Raw genomic sequence first — 18,199 nt, forward strand, 5'->3', positions numbered from 1 at the left:
AATGCGGGACGCCTGGGTGGCTTAGTCGGTTAAGCGTCCGACTTTCGCTTAGGTCATGATCTCGCGGTTTGTGGGTTCGAGCCCCGCGTCGGGCTCTGTGCTGACTGCCAGCTCAGAGTCTGGAGCCTATTTCAGAATCTGTATCTCCCTCTCTCTCTGACCCTCCCCTGCTCACGCTGTCTCTCTCGCTCTCCTAGAAATAAATAAAAATATTAAAAAAAAAAAAAGATGCACACAAATGCACATATACGCACAAAATCATTCTTCACCCCAAGCAGTTGTGAATTGGATGAAGTACTTTTCCATGCATGTTAGCATTTTGTTTCTTCTGCATTTATAATTGATGTGAGATTAGATAAGTATGATTTTCAATTCCTTCTGCCTCTCCCCCAGGCTTAGTACTATCAGGAATAAAAAATTCCTTGAAAAGATGCCCTAATTTACTGGCGGGCCATTAAATAGAGATTTTGGGAATTTATTTGACAACATTTTCTGTGCTTCTGATATCAAAGAACCCTTGGGTGTACCCTTTCTCATCTGGAAGATTTCTGTCTCTTAAATCAAGTATGGAGCACTTCTTCTTTTCTTTGTAGAATTGGAGGCAAGTTCTTCAGAATTATTCTTATTTCATAAACCTGGCTCCTCAGACTCCTGCTTGGCCCTGCATACCTAGTCACATAAGTAGTTCACATCTTCGCGTAGATAAATGGTAAAGTGTGATACCTGCTCCTTTGGACATATTGGTTGCTAAGAAGTATAATATCTAATATGACTTTAAATATTATATTAACTATAGAATGTGAATACTTTATTGTTATTTTCCATAATCCCTTTGGTTTCTGTGCTAAGCCAAAGAACAAGGCTTTAATTTTTCACAGCTGTAATTTGCAACAGTGACTTCATGTTGATTGATATATTGGTGTAATTTATGATTTTTCAATGGTGTCCTTCCTTTGAGAAGTTTGAATTATAACCTAATGATTATTGGGTCACAGATGATATTATAAAACTTAAAAAGAAAATCGTTGCTTAATTTCTTATTGGTGAAAACTCTGAGCCCTCTAAAAGACAAGATTTTGTACGCCTACTCTGATTTATAACATGCCCTTTATAAAAAGTTGCTTATTATTGCAGAAAGAACTATATACATTCCATAGCTTTTCTTTTCATGACGTATAATTTCAATCACAATTCTTTTTTTCTGTCCTTCACAAAATCTTTTTTCCTTCATAGTGATTTTTCTGTAAGGGCCTTAAAAAAACTACTTAGTAGGATTTGCTGCAGCCGTAGGATTTGTGAGGCTGAGGTATCACAAATCAAGAGAGGCTCTTCCTATATATCAGGAAAAGGCCAGTGCAGCTCTGAAGTCACAGCTGCTGGAAAGACTCAGGCAACGTAAATCCTAAGTGCCTTCTGTACACTAAGGCATTTAGTCCCCACAATTACCCTATGAGCAAAGTTTATTAATAGTCCCATTTTACAGATGTGAAAACTGGGGCTTTGAGAGGTTGAGTATCTTATCCAAGGCCACATAGCCCAGGTCTGTTGGCCTCTAGAGCCCATGCTTTTAGCCATTCTGAAGCATTCCCAGCCGACCCAAAAGTAAGCCCTCTGTAGTTTCCTGAGTCTTCCCTTCGAGCAGCACAGTTCAGGGCCATGCCAGTTGCTGCCCACGAATGATAGCAACTATAGCAGCGGCTGCAGACCTCGTGTGGTCCGGGCATTGCACTCCACAGTCCTGGGGGCCAGGTACAGTCAGGGTGGGGTGACCGATCGTTGCAGGGTTAGCAGGAGTGCAGTGGCCCTTTCTGACCAGTAACATTGAAGTAGATGAGGCCAAGATACAATTGCACTTGGTGACATAAGCTTATAAACTTGCTCTCGAGGTAAGGGCAGGCACATGTGCATGGTAAAGACTGTCAGTTTCACACGTCCATGTGGTTGGGCCTTCCTGTAAGTAGTGACCAAGAGAGGTGTGGTGTGATTTGATTTTCCAAAGGCTTGGTTACCTTTCAAATGTCATTTCACCTGGAATTTCAAAACTAGCGGTGAGATTTCCTTAAAATCACCTATATTATCTTATAAATTCTGTGAAGTTATATGAATTTTACATTCTGGTCAATAATATATGTTTGTTATAAAGTAAATATGTTTACATTACTTACCATTAAGTAAGATTGATGCTCTAGGAAGACTCTCTCTCTCTCTTTCCCTCTCCTCTCTCTCTCTTCTCTCTCTCTCTCCCTCTCTCTCCTCTCTCTCCTCTCTCTCCTCTCTCTCCTCTCTCCTCCTCTCTCTCTCTTCTCTCTCTCTCTTCTCTCTCCTCTCTTCTCTCTCCTCTCTCCTCTCTCTCTCCTCTGTCTCCTCTCTCTCCTCTCCCTCACCTCTCTCTCTCCCTCTCTCCACCTCAAAGAATGAATAACACAGTATCTGCCTGTCTATACCTCTAACTGAATGGACGTGGAACTTAACACCCTTCACAAAAATTAACTCAGAATGGATCATAGACCTAAAAGTGAGACGCAGAACTGTAAAACACCACAGCACAGAGCAAGAACAGGTTAGTTAACTTCATTTAGGGCTGAGTCTTGGATGAAAAGAATTGTTAAGATAGGGATGGAAATGACAGACCAAGGAATCTAAGCTGGATGAGGAAGGAAGTGAAGGACGCCGGGCTGGTGGGTTGGGGATGTGTGCAAGGGCCCCTGCGCTGGAAAGAGGGAGAAGCTGGGCAGACTGAGTGCAGGGTGTGGGCCGGGAACAGAACGCGGGAAGCGTGGCCTTTGTGGTGGAACACTTTCAGGTGACAACAAGGACCCACGTGTCACCAGCTCATCTGTATTGATTCTGTCCTTTCTTCTCACGTTGTCTGCAAGTTCAGCCACTGTCATGTTTTTAACCAATACACATATGGTTTTTAAATTTCACCTGTTTTGCAGAAGAATATTATTATTTTTGTTGGTTGTCACCTATTTTTTTTCTTAAAAGGAATTGAAAGAAGGGAAAATGTTGTCAAAATGAATGGAAGAAACTTACCCACGTCATTAGCATGTGCATGGTATAATCTAACTATTTTAAAAAATGGCTGCACTGGGAAGTGACTCATTCTGGAATGCATTTGAATAGATGCTTTTCATATGCTACATTTTAAAATGACATTTTCCTTTTTTAGGTGTAACAAAGTAAGTTTGGAAAAACAATCTGAGATTTTTCTATGTTTGAAAAAGCGTACCATCCAAGGGAAATTAAAAATTGTAACGCGCTCTACAGCACATTCTGATGAATGGTCTTATCGGTGTAGAATGGATTTTAAGTTACGAAATTAAAATGACCTATTGTAACGGAGTCAGCTGTGACACAGCAGAACAATCAATTCAGAGCCAGCAGTTCTCAGTTCCTCAAATTGCTTCACTGGCTGCTAGATTGTAAGGACCATGTTTGTTTCTAATCACCCTTGTCATATCTTGATATATCGGAGTACCTGGCATAGTACATAGAACATGGCAAGGACTCAGTTTGTTGGATAAATGAGTTGGTGGATGGGAATCAGGTGAGGTACATAGTCTGATGGCCTTGCCTTCTGCTTTTCAGTGTGCAAATAGTGAGGCCTGTACAGAAACTTGGGATATTTCCTTAACTTTCATGTTATTATACCCATTGCTTATTTCTTTTGTTTTTGTTGTTGTTGTTGTTGTTGTTGTTTGTCTTCACATTCTGATTTTATAGTCTGGCTAATAGAAGAGAATTCCAAAGGTTCTACATGATATATGATGTGAGGAACGGTCTACTGAGAAGTATTATCTCTGTTGGGTGTTAACGTAGTTAAATTCTTACACAGTGAAAGAGAAAACAGAAAAATCAGCTTCAGTTTTTCAATGTAATTTAAAATTAAACTACAAGGAAACAAATTCTACAAATTAGAAAACAATTTAACCCCTCTTGGCATTAACCAATAGCAAAAAATACAAGCATCAAACAGAACAGTTCATAAAGGTGTACATTGAAAAGTGGCTTCCCAGCCCCCTGCCACCCCCTTACATACCACACACTCCCCAGTGGCAGTTATTTCTGACATATTCTTCAGGGTCCTTCTAGAAAATTGTTCCCTACCTATACCAGGATTTTAAACTGAATATTAGAGATTTGGGTCATCACCACCCAAGGTCCTTGGCAGTAAAAGTGCTCATTATGTTGTTCAATGCTGATCTTTTGCAGTAGGAACAGAAAGAACCACTTTTTGTTCCGGTTAATACTCTGATTGCAGATTCCTCACTGTGAATCACATTTAGCTGTTTACATAATCATCAGCATATCGTTTCTTACTACTTGCCATCTTGCGGAACCGCTTTTTGCTTTTTGCGACTTAAGGTCTATTTGGTTATTCACTCCTTCTACCCTCCCCTCCAATGCAGTGTCTGAAAGCTTCTATTCTGTTTTATTGCCTTTCTACTTAGCCTTTTGGGGAGTTGTAGGGGAGGAAAAAGTTTTCCTTGACCTTCTTAGGGTCCCTGGCTATATCTGAAAACTGACAAAGACAGATTAATGGGAGGAAAACATATCAATTGGTTAAGTTTTATGTGGGATGGGAGCCTTCATAAGGAGATGAGGACCTTATGAAACAGACCTGAGTATTTTTAGTTGTGTCTAATGAGGAGTGGACAGTTGTGGTGGAATATGATAGGCCTGTGAGGTAAGTGTTGTAAACTGGAGGAAACTTCACAAGGCCTGTTCGCTGGGGCTGTTTTTTCCATGTTCCTTTGTCCTGAGAGATCAGGATGCTGCTTCTGGGAAGGCACCTCTCACACAAGGGATTTATAACCTGTTTCAGGGAAGAGGCTTAGGAAAAGGTCAAAACAACCTTCCTGCTTTTGCTCTTTTCTCAAACTACTTAAGCTTAAAAATACCAAGGTGCCGGATTGTGGTGGTAGTGTGCCCTGAACCCCACCATGTGGATATCTATTTACAGTGCTAAAAAAAAAAAAAGGACATGCCAAAACCAAACCAAAACAAAAACTAAACAGCACATTAGTGATTAGTTACAAAATTGGAACAAAGCGTGCTTGAGTGTGAGGGATCCATGATCTTTTTATGTGTAAATTGTATTTAAAATGTTCAGAAGAAGGAAAGTGTTTTGGCTACATTAAGAAAGTCTCTTTGTGCTGTAGTGTAACCTTCAGATGCCCTGCAGAGCCCATGTCTGATGGAAACTGAAACCGTCACTGTCCCTGTGACCATCCAGTCAGCGACATTCTCATCAGATCCGTGGTCCAAAAACGGAGGCGTCCCTTCGTGCTACTCACGTGTTAGTTTCTCCCTCCTGAGTTGGCCCTGGAAGTCTGGTGCTGTGGAAGTCTCCGAGCCACAGCAAGGCTGGTTTCCTGATTGGGCTCAGTCATGAACTAGCTCTGTAGCTTTATGCAAGTCATTTCTGTTCACTGGGCCTCAGTTTCTTTATCCATGAAATGAAGCATTCAAACAAAATGATTTTCAGTTTTGACGTCATTAAAAGAATTAAAGGGGTTAAGATACAAAACAGATGAACATAAGGGAAGAGAAGCAAAAATAATATAAAAACAAAGAGGGGGACAAAACATAAGAGACTCTTAAATACAGAGAACAAATCTGAGGGTTGTTGGAGGGGTTGTGGGTGGGGGGATGGGCCAAATGGGTGAGGAGCATGAAGGAGGGCACTTGTAGGGGTGAGTGCTGGGTGTTATGTGTAGGGGATGAATCACTGGAATCTACTAAAATCATTATTTATAAATGCTAACTAACTTGGATGTAAATTAAAAAATAATAAAAGGGGAATCATATTCTTTGTTAGATTTGCTCAGTTTAGCTGAAAAATAAAAACATTTAAATATCAAAGGAAACTTCGGTGCAGGAGGTGTGTGGGTGTGCGTGTGTGTGTATCAGTCAGCGAGGCGAAAGGCGAGCCTGAATGGGACGTTCAGGTGCGCCACTGTTGGCTGCCGCATCCGGAAGTACCACCGCCTCACCTCTGGACATCTAGTTTATTTTATTTTTATTTTAATTATTTCATTTATTTTTATTTTTTTGGAGAGGGAGAGAGAGGAGTGCATGTACACAGATGGGGAGGGGCGGAGGGAGAGAGAGAGAATCTTAAACAGCCTCCACGCCTAACACAGAGCCCAGCTTTAGGCTCAGTCTTACAACTGTGAGATAATGACCTGAGCTGAAATCAAGAAGCAGAACTTAACCAACTGAGCCACCCAGGTGCCTGTAGGCATCTTTTGACTCTATAAAGTCACCAGAGTTTCTACTGCAAAGATAAATCAGGAAGTTAAGTTTAAATCACATTTGAATACAATTTGTACTTGGCAGAGTTGGCCTTGTTGCATGGAGGAAATAATACCTGCTTGAGAGTTTCCTCATCATAAATAGAAATTACATTATTGCTTTTTGTAGTTTTCATAATCTTGTTGAGATAAGTCCCAGTTGTAACTGAAGGAATGAGATAATTTTTCAAGAGACTATGAAGGATTTTTTTTCTTTGTATGTAGATGCTGTTCCAAAACTCTAGGTTAAAATCTAAGAGGCCAGATTGAAGAGCTTGGGCATTTTTGAAGTCTTGTAGGTATAGTTTCTGTCTCTTTCTGTGTGATGCTTATTTGTCAGAGATTTATTTAAGTGCTGTGCAGTGCTGTGGACTCTCCCTTCAATCTCATTGGGTGGTTCTGAGGGAATTTTTAAAGATATCAACTCTTTAATCTTTTCCCAATAAAGTATGACCTTTGGTGTCTGCTGGCCTTTTCCCCCCTTTACCTTAAAAAAGTAATTTTATTACTTTTCTTTAGAACTTATGACTATATTAGAATAACTAATGCTCACAGTGAAAAAGGATTTTTATTTTTTTAATTTTTATTTTTATTGGTTTATTTTTGAAAAAATTTTAAAGCAACACTTAATTGCCAACACAGTATAATTTCTGTAATTTCCTAGATAACATCTGCTTTATAACATTTTTTTTTTTTTTGGTATTTTACACACTGATGGTATCTTAGAAGGACACACTTCAGTGACTTGATTCTTAAAATTTTGGAATTGGGATGTAATTCAAAAGCAATATTTGTTAAATATGCTTGATGTCCCAGGGAATGAGATGGTTCTCTTATTGCATTTCATAATAATTCATTTCTCTTCTCCGACATGATTGGTAAAGGCAACAAACTTGACCCTGTTTAGAATTATTTCGCTTTGCATGGAAGAGTAGATAAATAACTCAGTTCATCAGTGGATGGAGGCCCATTGAATGGATACTTTATTTAATAGTGACTTTTGTGTCGTTTTTCATAGACAGTGCTGTTTAATGGGACAAAGCATAGTGAGTTCCAACTTATTTCTTTGTTGTGTAACCTCGGGCCAGTGTTCAAAAATTTTAAGTTTTCCTATCCTTGTCCATGAAATAGGGGTGCTACCTATTTTGTCTGTTGTGAGAATGAAATGAGATCATGTCAGGAGCCTGCTACTTACTAGGTACTTTAAAAGTTATTGTTATTTTCATGATTAGTGCTTATCATTCATTTCTTAAAGTTTGAATGTCACTGATTTGTTAAACATTCTGAGAAATGTTTTCCCATTGTCTGAGGAGTAGAGGAGGGAGAAGAGTCTTTCTAACATAATAGAGAGTGAAAAATTGAATAGAATGCCCCTAATTCATGCATCTATTATTTTAAGAGAGATTCTTGCTCACTAATATTCATCGGAATTTGAGAACAGGTTGAACAACTGATTTAGAAGATATTTTCTTTGCTTTACATAATTTGATGAACATTGTCTACCTTTTACATACTTTATATTCATTTTGACGTACATCCAAATTTTATGTATTTTCTATCCTACAAGGCATTCTTATATTTTGCATGCATAATATTCATTTAGATTTACTTACATGTTTACATCTTCACTGTTTTTCAGCCCGTTCTTTAACTCCTTGAATCATCTGGTATCATTTTCCTTTTTCCTTTGGAACTGCCTTTAGAATTTCTGTTAATGCAGGTATACTGGTAATAAATTTTCTCTTTTTGCTTTTCTAGAAATGTCTATTTCAACATTACCTCTTGGAGGATGTTTGTTTGCTAGCTAGAGAATGCTATGTTAGAGTTATTTTTAGTTCTCGAATTTCCACTTGACTTAACAAAGTAAATTCTTGCTCTCTGGTGAAATTCTTCATCTCGATGTTATTTTTAATACCTATCTTTATTGTTTCGAGGCCTTTTTCAGGTAATAGGTAGGCTACTCATGGGTCTCTTTCTATTATCTGTTTTTTTCTCTTGGTTTTCTTTCTTGGTGTATCTGATAGCTTATCTCTGAACTTGTAGAGTTTCTGGAGAGGCAGGGGCTAGAATGGGGAAAATATCCCCTCAGTATGGTCAAGGAGTAAGCGTTGTAAACTTTGTAAAGGTCAGTTGACCCTTTTGTTTACCTGTGCTCCTAGAGTGTAATGCTTCGTGAATCAACAACAAGGGGGGCGAGGCTTAACCAGAGGTTTCCTTTTTAGTGGGTTTGGACTCCCATTTTTCTCTCCCCATGCTGTGAGGCTATAGAACAGACACAGGTATGAGCTCACTTTTCTATAATGTCCTTCTCCCCGGATCCTTGTCTCTCAAATCTTGGCCACTTTGGGAGCCCTGTAGTCCAGTTTTTGTCTCCATATCCCTGTGACATTGTCAAAAGCTCTGCTAACTTCTCTGCCTCTTGGCAGCTTTCCTTTACCAGCTCTTCTTTTAAGCTTCTCGGTCTCTTGTCCAGGCTGACTTAGACTCCACATCCGTCCTCAGGTGAAAGCAGCACAAAGAAAGGTGGGCCGCTTCAGTAACTTCCTGCCTTTCCAGATCTGGGATTGTCAGATTCCGGCCGCCTTGAGGCTCCCCAAGGTTTTCAGACAGATTATTGTTTCATATCCCCCTTTTCTAGCTGTCCTTGCTTTGGTTTACTGTAAGCTGGTTTGTCAGTCAGAAACAGCAGTTCCATCATTTATTTTCTTTATATTTTAGAACTGTTTTCTGGATAGTATATTGCACAAAATTCTACCACCTGCCTCAGAATTAAGCAATATGATTGGTTAGTTTGTTGTCGGGCTCCCTGGATAAATCGAGGTGCCAAATTTCATTGCTTTTTCATTTCCCTCACTATCCTGCCCTTTTACCTTCAGTTAGATGCATCCTTATTTCTTCCATTTTCTTTAAACAATTTTTTTTAATGTTTATTGATTTTTGGGAGAGAGAGAGCAGCAGAGGGGCAGAGAGAGGGAGAGAACACGGAGCTGGGCTCCAGGGCTCCAGGCTCTAGGCTCAGAGCTGTCAGCACAGAGCCTGATGTGGGGCTCGAACTCATGAACTGTGAGATCATAACCTGAGCTGAAGTTGGAGGCCTAACTGACTGAGCCACCCAGGTGCCCATTTAAAAAAAATTTTTTTTTAATGTTTATTTTTGAGAGAGAGAGAGCACGCATGAGCAGGGGAGGGGCAAGATAGAGAGAGACACAGAACTGGAAGTGGTCTTCCATTTTCTAATTTCATTTATTTATTTTAGTGAAGGAACTATTTCAATGATGTCTTTAAATGAATATTTTGATATAAAGAGTAAGCTGGCAATATTTAAGTTTTCTATAATAAGGAGACTACAACACTAGAACGCACAGTGAAACCTAAACCTTAAGCTGTAATTGTAAGAATATGAAGAAAAATGTGTGAAGAAAGGCTTTCATGAATGTCATATTATGTCTCATTTCACCTTCATATTCTCTTGGCCAATAAGCATTGTTTAAATATGTCTTTGCAGATGATTGTGGGGAAAATAAAATAGTGTCTTAAAACTTTTTATAGTACAATTTATGAATATTATCCTAAACATAACTAGCCATACAGCATCTACCATTAGAATATAGAAGTGAATTATTGGGGCGCCTGGGTGGCTTAGTCGGTTAAGCGTCCGACTTTCGCTTAGGTCATGATCTCGCGGTTTGTGGGTTCAGGCCCCGCTTCGGGCTTTGTGCTGACAGCCAGCTCAGAGCCTGGAGCCTGTTTCAGTCTGTGACTCCCTCTCTCTCTGACCCTCCCCTGCTCACGCTGTCTCTCTCTCTCCTAGAAATAAATAATAAAAAAAAAAGAAGTGAATTATTAACATAAAAGGAACCTATCCATATGTCCTAACCAGAGAATCAGATGCTAAATTTAGTATTAGCAACAAAACACCTAGATTCTTTTCTTCCTTATATGTCCTCCTTTGCTTATAATAATGAAAGACCTTTGAGGCTAAGGTATTTTTAACAACATATATGATGGGAAGTCTTGCTTAGCAGTCAAGGAAAGGGGGTCAGTCTTTGACTTATTTTTTCATTTTACCCTGTGTGGTAGACATAGGAATGCACCGCTCACACCTCCAGTTGGAGGGAGCTTCGGGGAGCAAGGGCCCTGGTACTGTGCCCCGGAATTCCCCTGCTGCCTTTGCATTTCAGACGGGCTTCCTGAGGGCTGCTCCCAGCTGGTGCCTTTGAGACGCCAAAGCAGGCTGGCCCCGGGTACCAGGGAGCTCTTGCGGGCTCCCCGGCTCCAGCGCTGCCTGCCAGTCTTGCTGAACCTTCCTTAGACTGTACAGCAGTCTGGAACGATGCCTCCCTTCTCTCTTGTCCATCTGTCCTTCCGGTCAGATTTGTGTTGTTGTCTGGATCCCTCTGCATTTTCTCCTCTAGGAATCTCCCTTACAGGAATAGAATTCTTGCACGTTTAATCCTGTCTTGGTGTCTGCTTCTCAGAGGACCTAGACTAACACATTCTCCTACAATTTCCGTAAAAGGATACTATCATGTGAAATTACTATGGAGAGAAAGGATGTTTACTATAACTTTAATGACGACAGTGTTCTAATACCGCCGGATTCTTAAATTTAGGAAAGTTAAAATTTTATGTAATTGAGAGCTAGCCTCTAAATTTTTTTCTCATAGCAGTTTATTGTCTGTTTATATGTAAGTTTGCTTTCAGAAGGCTGAATTATTACAGTAAGATCAGGAGCTAATGTTCTAAAAAATTGTTAATTTACTCAGGGTGATGGGACGATTGTGAAGTATTAAGCAGTCCATAAGTCATCTTTGAGCTACCTAAGGATATTTAATGAGAAATTAGAAGGAATATTTCTGAGGGTATGTTGATAACTGATATATGGTCGAAAGAAGAATTATTGAATATAATAAATAAGTAGTAACAGATTTACTTGTTAACAAATATTTGGTAATTTTTGCTTCCAACTTCTATGATTTATACAAGAGTGCCTTTTTAACATTAACATTAATGTTAAATTCTTTTTTCTTTGCAGAATCATGGCGAAAGATTCGTTTTCATTGCTGAGTGGTATGATCCAAATGCTTCACTTTTTCGACGTTATGAGCTTTTATTTTACCCAGGGGATGGATCTGTCGAAATGGTAATTGAGGCTTTTTTCCTTAAAAGTTAGCAAAGGGAGTGAATGTGGGCTAGGGAGAGGAATAGGATTGCCTTTCGTGTAGCTGCTTTTGAAAATGCATAATATATATTTGTTTCTTCGATTAATGGGAATTCTTTTTTTGGTATTATATTTCTTGTACAAGAAGGTAACTTTGTGCCTTTATCTTTAATGTCAAAATAGTAATTAATATTTCTTGTTTAGACAATTGAAGTGGGATTGTTCATGTTTTAGATTAAGCATTAGTCAATAAGTGGGTCCTAAATATGTCACCAGTATTGAAATCTGTTATCTATACAAGTCAGATTGAAGAAGATCAGTTTAAGAGAGTCCCACTTATTTCTTTGTGTCTCTTCATTGGCAACCCTTTTACCGGTAGATCTCTTTGGCAGTGGGATTTTGTGTAGGCAAGACAGCAGAAATTTGGAATTCCTCTGTGATTTTGTAAGCACTAATTTGCTGAAATGGTTTGGCAATAAATCTTTCTATTCGGGCGTTTTTAAAGTATTAAATTTATAGTAAGTTTTTCTGTTACTACTGGATTCAACTAGGAAACAGAGAAGCTATAAAAGAAATGTGATTGGTATTTGTAGCAAAAATGAAGCATGAAGCCTATGTTTAATGAAGCAGAATTAGGAATCATTTTTCATTTATAACAAGATGAACATTCTCTTTGGATAATTTTTTGTCTTACTGTGGTGTTTCCAGCATGATGTAAAGAATCACCGCACCTTTCTAAAGCGGACCAGATACGATGATCTTCACTTGGAAGATTTATTTATAGGCAACAAAGTGAATGTCTTTTCTCGACAGCTGGTGCTGATTGACTATGGGGATCAATACACAGCCCGCCAACTGGGCAGTCGGAAAGAAAAGTAAGAAAATATTTTCTTTATTCTTAAAACGTTAGGTATGTCCTGATACCAAATTCCTATTTCTTACTTCTGTCTTGTGTTTTTACAGCATAGACACTTTTCTGATTCAGTGATCTGATTCAGTGTTAGGACAGTTTTAGAATTTTGAGGAGCAGATTCAGTGATTTGTTTTTCACTCAGATAACAAAGTGATGCCCATAGTCCCGGGCAGAGATTATTTTCTGGAGGAAAAAATACAAACTTTTTTTACACCCTCATCTTTCCTCATAACATGCATTTTACAGGGAGCTGAGAATGTTTGAACATACAAAGTACTGGTGTGTAGGACAAACACGGCTTATGGGGAGAGAAGTAGTGAGTGCCATAGTCTCAGTGGAAATGGAAGAAAGTAGTTTGTTGTGGAAGATCAGGGAAGGCTTTGTGAAGGTGTTTGAGCTGGATCCTGAAAGATGAATTGGATTTTTACCCAGTTAGGTAGAGAGGAGGGAATGCTGGTCAGAGGAATAAGGTAAGAAGAGGTTCAAAGGCAGAAAGTTTTAGGTTGTTTACTGGGAAGAGCCCATTGTTCCACTCATTTGGTGGTTAACATTTTTTTTAAACTAATTAGTAAAATAGCCTTAATGAGGGTGGTAGCAATAGATAGGAGAGGAAGAAATGTGCAAGATTAGCAATGGTAATGCTAAGCACTCAGTGATGGTCAGCTGTTATATCAAGCATGGTGTTAAGAGGATCTGAATGGGTTATTTGAGGCCTGAGACAACCTAGAAAAAGGTACTGTTACAGTTGGCTCCACTCTGCAGATGGAGGAGTTGACACTTAGTTGGATAGCTTGCCAAAGGGCAGAGGAGTCCAGTGAAGAATGGGAGGATTGAATCCTAGGAGAATGCATGGACCTGGGAACAGTTGTCCTCTCTCTGTCTCAGTTCATTTGCAGGTCTTCTGGCACCTTCCGCACTGTATCTGTATTAGCCGAATGAATCCGTGAATAACAATTTTAAATTCATTACCTACTCTTTCCTTTTTAAAAAATTTCCTCCTGCTTACAAATGTTGACCTTTGATCTAGTTGACCGAGATGATTTTGTCTAGATTGTAATGAATGTTATCCATTCTTGAGCTTTATACACAGACATAACACGTCTGATAAATATTGACTGGTCAGGTGAAGAAAGGATGAGTGAGTGTTATTTAAAAAAAAAAAAGTAACATAATTGTGATACAGAGAAACTTATCTGTCTTGTTCACAACTGTATCCGTAAAAACCATTCTTGTGATGCCCCAGGCAATAGATTATTCACGGGGAATGCCCCACAAAAATTTGTTGAATCAGCGAATGAAAATGTCATTGAACTTAGTGATGTCTGGAGGAAGGGTTTCCGGCTGTCTGGCCTGTTGGCTTCTCCCTTCCCTCCCCGTGCACGCAGCTCTTCCCGTGATGGTGAGAGGCTGCGGGATGGAGCCTCCGGGTGTCTCCTGGGCCTTCTCTCTGTACTGGTGGACAAAGCTTTGTCCTCCTGACATTTTGTTGATTCTGACTTCGAAGAGACAGAAAATGTTGGAGGTGCACCTGGAAGTCAGGCGCACTAAGGACTTCTTAGTGATGTTTTTCTCCTGAATATCAATTTTCAGCATTACTAAAGTGACATTTTCATTTTTAGTCTCTACCTTTATGAGTTTTCAACCTTTCGAGGCTAGAATGACCATATTTGAATTGAAATTTTACTTCTTTTGTCATTAGTGGTTTCAGTGTCTGTAGCTAGTATATTATATTGTCTTAGGATTTTTGGCATTGTGGAGTGATTATTGTAGTAATTAAAAGTAGGGACAACTGGTGGAAGGTAAGTCTATCAGTATAAAAAGCTCCAGATACCCTTCTATTTGAGAGGAGAAAAAAAATCTGTCAAACTATATTTTGAGGTCTACCAACAAAATAACTAGCTGGTTAAGTAACATCTGAGTAACGACAGTAGTAATCCTCTTTCTGTGACCCCTTCACAAGCCCCTGATAGCCCTTTTTACAAACATTTTATAATTCTCAAGTGCTCATTGTGGATATTAGTGGTGATGGATCAGAGGGGTGCTGAATACTTCATAAAAAAAGACCATTCCCAGAGTAATTTCTGAAATGGGGGAAAAATTGGATGTTAGATAAAGAGGAATCTCTCATTGTTATGAGATCTGGTTGTGAAAATCTATGGGATTAAGGCAACATCTCCAATAATTCCTTTATTTGCAAGTAATAACTATTTATAGCTTCAATGTTTTTCAGCGCATATATGCCAAGCACTCTGATAGGCACTTTCCATATGAATCTCAGTTCAAGACTACTTGTAAATTTTCATTTAAACTAGCAGAAGTAAATGAATTAGGGAAACAGGGTTAATAGTATGACCAAATCAAAATTAAATAATAATATGTATAGCAGTTATAACTTGCATATATATAATTGTATTTGTATAGAGTGAATGTCATGATTTCATTTTACAGAACAGTTGAGTAGCTTGGCCACAGTCATAGAGCCGGACAGTAAAGAAACCAGTAAATGTTGAATTTGGCTCAAACTCCTTCTCTTTCTATTAAGCCTCTAAGTAATCTGTTGATAAATACTGTTGAGTGGGACTGATTTCAAAGGAGAACCAGAAGAATCTGAAGACAGATTTTAAGTATTTGGGCTGTATAAATATAATTAATGAAAATGTATGCAGTATTATATTTTAACTGACTTAAAGCAGTTTCCCCATCTTCTCTTTTGATTCTTTCTTAACTGCATGTGGGCTAGTAAATCCAGCAACCATTTGGCTGATTTAAATAAACTTCTTCAGAATTCAAGAGTTTAAAAAACTGTATTGTTTCATTTAAATGACAAAAAAGTGGGCATTGGAGAAGTAAGTACATGTATGTCTCGTGCTCCTGGAGAAACAACCTGCATGTAATAATTATAACTCCGCCTCATTCTCCGTGTGCATGGTGGCAAGAGTAATTTACGAACTTAGTACATCCCGGTTGTTTTCCTCATACTCAACTCCTTTCTTTACACCAGAAAGAAATAGTAGGAGGGAAAAGTAAAATTGATCTCTGTACTGCCCATCAGCTAATTTTGAGGCAGTTATCCAGATAATTCAGTGTAATTCACTTTAGCTCCCAAACTGGCCTCAGCTTTTCAGTTCCTTTAGACTACAGAAATAATGGCATTTGATTCACACTTCTACCTGCTTTCTTTCTTTAAATCTCTTTTTTGAGTTATAATTGACATAACGCCTGGCTCTGTCTGATTCACCCTTAGGGTGTAGCTTTTGGTCCCAAATTATTACAGGGAGAATGCTCTGTTGAGTTCTGTTCCCCTCTCCCAGCAATAGGAGATTAGAGCTCAGATTTGCCAGAGGTAATGCTGGCAAGGCAGACAAATTTTTTTTCTCATTTTCCTGGGTCTCCAGTTTTCTTTTACTTTTGTGCTAATAATTGTTTAGTACCTAGTCTATTTCTTTTTGCTTTAAAAAATTTCTTACCCACTGTTTTTAGTGGACTGCCCTGAATAACTTTGCCATTGTTGCAAGTCAAAAGCTCTGACTCACCGCAGTTTCCTCCAAAACACAGGTGCCTCATGTGACTATTTTCTTTTATCCATGGGCAAACACACACTTTACACTTGCAAAGAAAACATAAAAGAGACCACAAATTTGGCTTTGGGTTGATGTTTTAGAACAGGTTTTTATATGCTTAAGGCCAGTATGCATAACTTTTGAAATATTTACATAAGTTAATATAGAGTAAAGTTTACAAATGTACCCCTTTAGATGGACAGCATTCAGAGAGTCTACTGTACTGCATTGTGTAGGATGTTTGTTCCACACCAGTTGACTAGTCATCTTTATCCCATACATATTCGCTGCCATTTTTGCCCTGAGCCTGTTGGTGTGTGGACAACCTATTTTGTGCATGGCTTCGTGAAAACTGTTATTTTGCAGAAACCTGTGTCCTATCTGAGTTTTGTGAAGGCTGGCCAAGCTATTTTTTCACTCTCCATTGCTAAGAAGTTCTAGTGTGAAAGAGCAGTTTATATTTTTTCTTCTCTTTTGAGAGCATCTCCGGCCGTGTCCCACAGCGCATGCTCAGTGCCAGGTGAGAGGATTACTATGCGGCAGATTGTTACAGCATTGGTCCCCAATGAATCACACCTCTGGTGTCATGACCTTGTCCAGTCCCCTCTCACGTGGACTCTGGACTTGACCATGTGACTTGCATTGGCCAAAGGGACATCAGTAACCATGTCTCAGGGGGATGCTTGGTAAGAGTTTGCCTGCTGGACTCTGTGTGGCTGTACATGAAGAAGCCTGGTGTGGCCTCCAAAGGATGAAAGCCCACAAGGAAAAAGCAGCTGATCCGCCAGCCACACTCAGCTGTGCGAATAATCCCCTATGAATCCCCTGTAGCCATCCTACAGAATCTTGAGCAGTTGTTGTTTTGAGCCCCCACATTTTGGGGGGGGGCTTTGTTACTAGACAGAGGATGGATTCTCAAATCAAGTTTGGCTGCTCGCCACTCAGAAACCCAATGCTTGAGAGACAAGCGATGGTAGGAGAGAGAAGTTTGCTTTATCCGGGAAGCTGGCAACCTGGGAGTATGGTGGACTAGTGTCTAAAGGCTGTCTTCCCTTCCAGCCAAAGCCACAGGGTTCTACTGGGGCGGGGGGGCAGGGGGGATGGCAGAGGCTACGTGCAGGAGAAGCAGGTGCCCAGGCAGTTAGTCGTACGTGACGTGACCCTGAGCAGACTTGTTGGCATCAGTTGTTTTCAAGTGGTCAGGCCTTATCCTCTGGGAAAGTCTGGCCCTTCATTCCTCAAGACCAGTCTGCAAATCTTTGGGAAAGTGGGTTTGTCCTACAGCAGCCCAGGGGACTGCGGTCAGCAAGCCGACATGTTCACCGTTATGATGGGTTGGAGAGCTGTTATGGTTTGTTACGCAGCGACAGAGAACAGCGCGCTACTAATATACTTTTGTGGTCCTATTGTTTATGTGCTGTCTTCATTTCAATAACACGTATGGTTCCTCCTACCTGTCTTATTTTCTGTTCAGGATACATTTTAATTATTATGTACTGAACAATTAAGCAGTGAGGACATGATAGGAGAGAATATATTTAGAGTAATTACTCCTAGTCATCGGCCTTTAATGTAGGCATTTAAAGAGAAAATGAAATTGCATTTTAAATTCAGTTCTGTGAGTTTTCATTTTCCATGTTGGCTCTTGTTCCTAGAAATTGATAACTGCTGATGTGTGTATATTTTCTTTAAGAGCTATAGTTCCAGAAAGTTCTCCTGTACTTCAGCATAAACAATTCAGGGATTAGTTGGGCTTATGGATATTTAAATAACGTGGGCTAAGAAGTGATGTGTTTTAATTTCATCTTTAGTGAAGCCATATAATATAAAATACTATCAGCGACTCATTTGCTTCAAAATAAAGGAAAGGATTGTCTGGTATAGCTTGTCATAAACACACTGAGATGAACAATTTTGTTATTTATAAGTTTTAAAAGACAGCCATGGGTGACATCCCATTGAAAGTAAGGATGTTTAAATTATTACATCTTTGTCCTATCCTCAGCTAAGCTTGTCTCCTTGGGGGAAAACAGCTCTGAAAAGTCCATTCTTCTCATGTGAATTCCTTGAATTATTGCCGATATGTCAGAACACCGAGAAATGATGAAGGGAAAGTGGCAGCAGTTTGCTATCATAATTCTGCACGTCCTATAAGCTGAGTTACTCCAACTGGTTCAATTTTCTTCTTGTATTTGCAAGTATTACCGTCGAGAGTTTCATGGTTATGCTCCCTTTTGATGATACCAAGAGTGACCTTGCTAGTGGT

General features: G+C 39.4%; 1 protein-coding gene across 2 annotated transcripts in view; it reads left to right on the top strand.

The window, feature by feature from the left end:
• Nucleotides 1-18,199, top strand: part of NME7 (NME/NM23 family member 7) — a 250,630-nt gene that overhangs the window by 35,551 nt on the left and 196,880 nt on the right. For both annotated transcript variants that reach the window (XM_077761775.1, XM_077761776.1), the window contains exons 2-3: nucleotides 11,335-11,442; nucleotides 12,169-12,335. In XM_077761775.1, coding sequence (XP_077617901.1) covers nucleotides 11,335-11,442; nucleotides 12,169-12,335 — 275 coding nt within the window. The remainder of the gene's footprint in view (nucleotides 1-11,334; nucleotides 11,443-12,168; nucleotides 12,336-18,199) is intronic.

The sequence above is a fragment of the Crocuta crocuta genome, unplaced genomic scaffold (genome assembly GCF_008692635.1).
Source record: "Crocuta crocuta isolate KB4526 unplaced genomic scaffold, BGI_CrCroc_1.0 scaffold243, whole genome shotgun sequence".
Classification (NCBI taxonomy): Eukaryota; Metazoa; Chordata; class Mammalia; order Carnivora; family Hyaenidae; genus Crocuta; species Crocuta crocuta.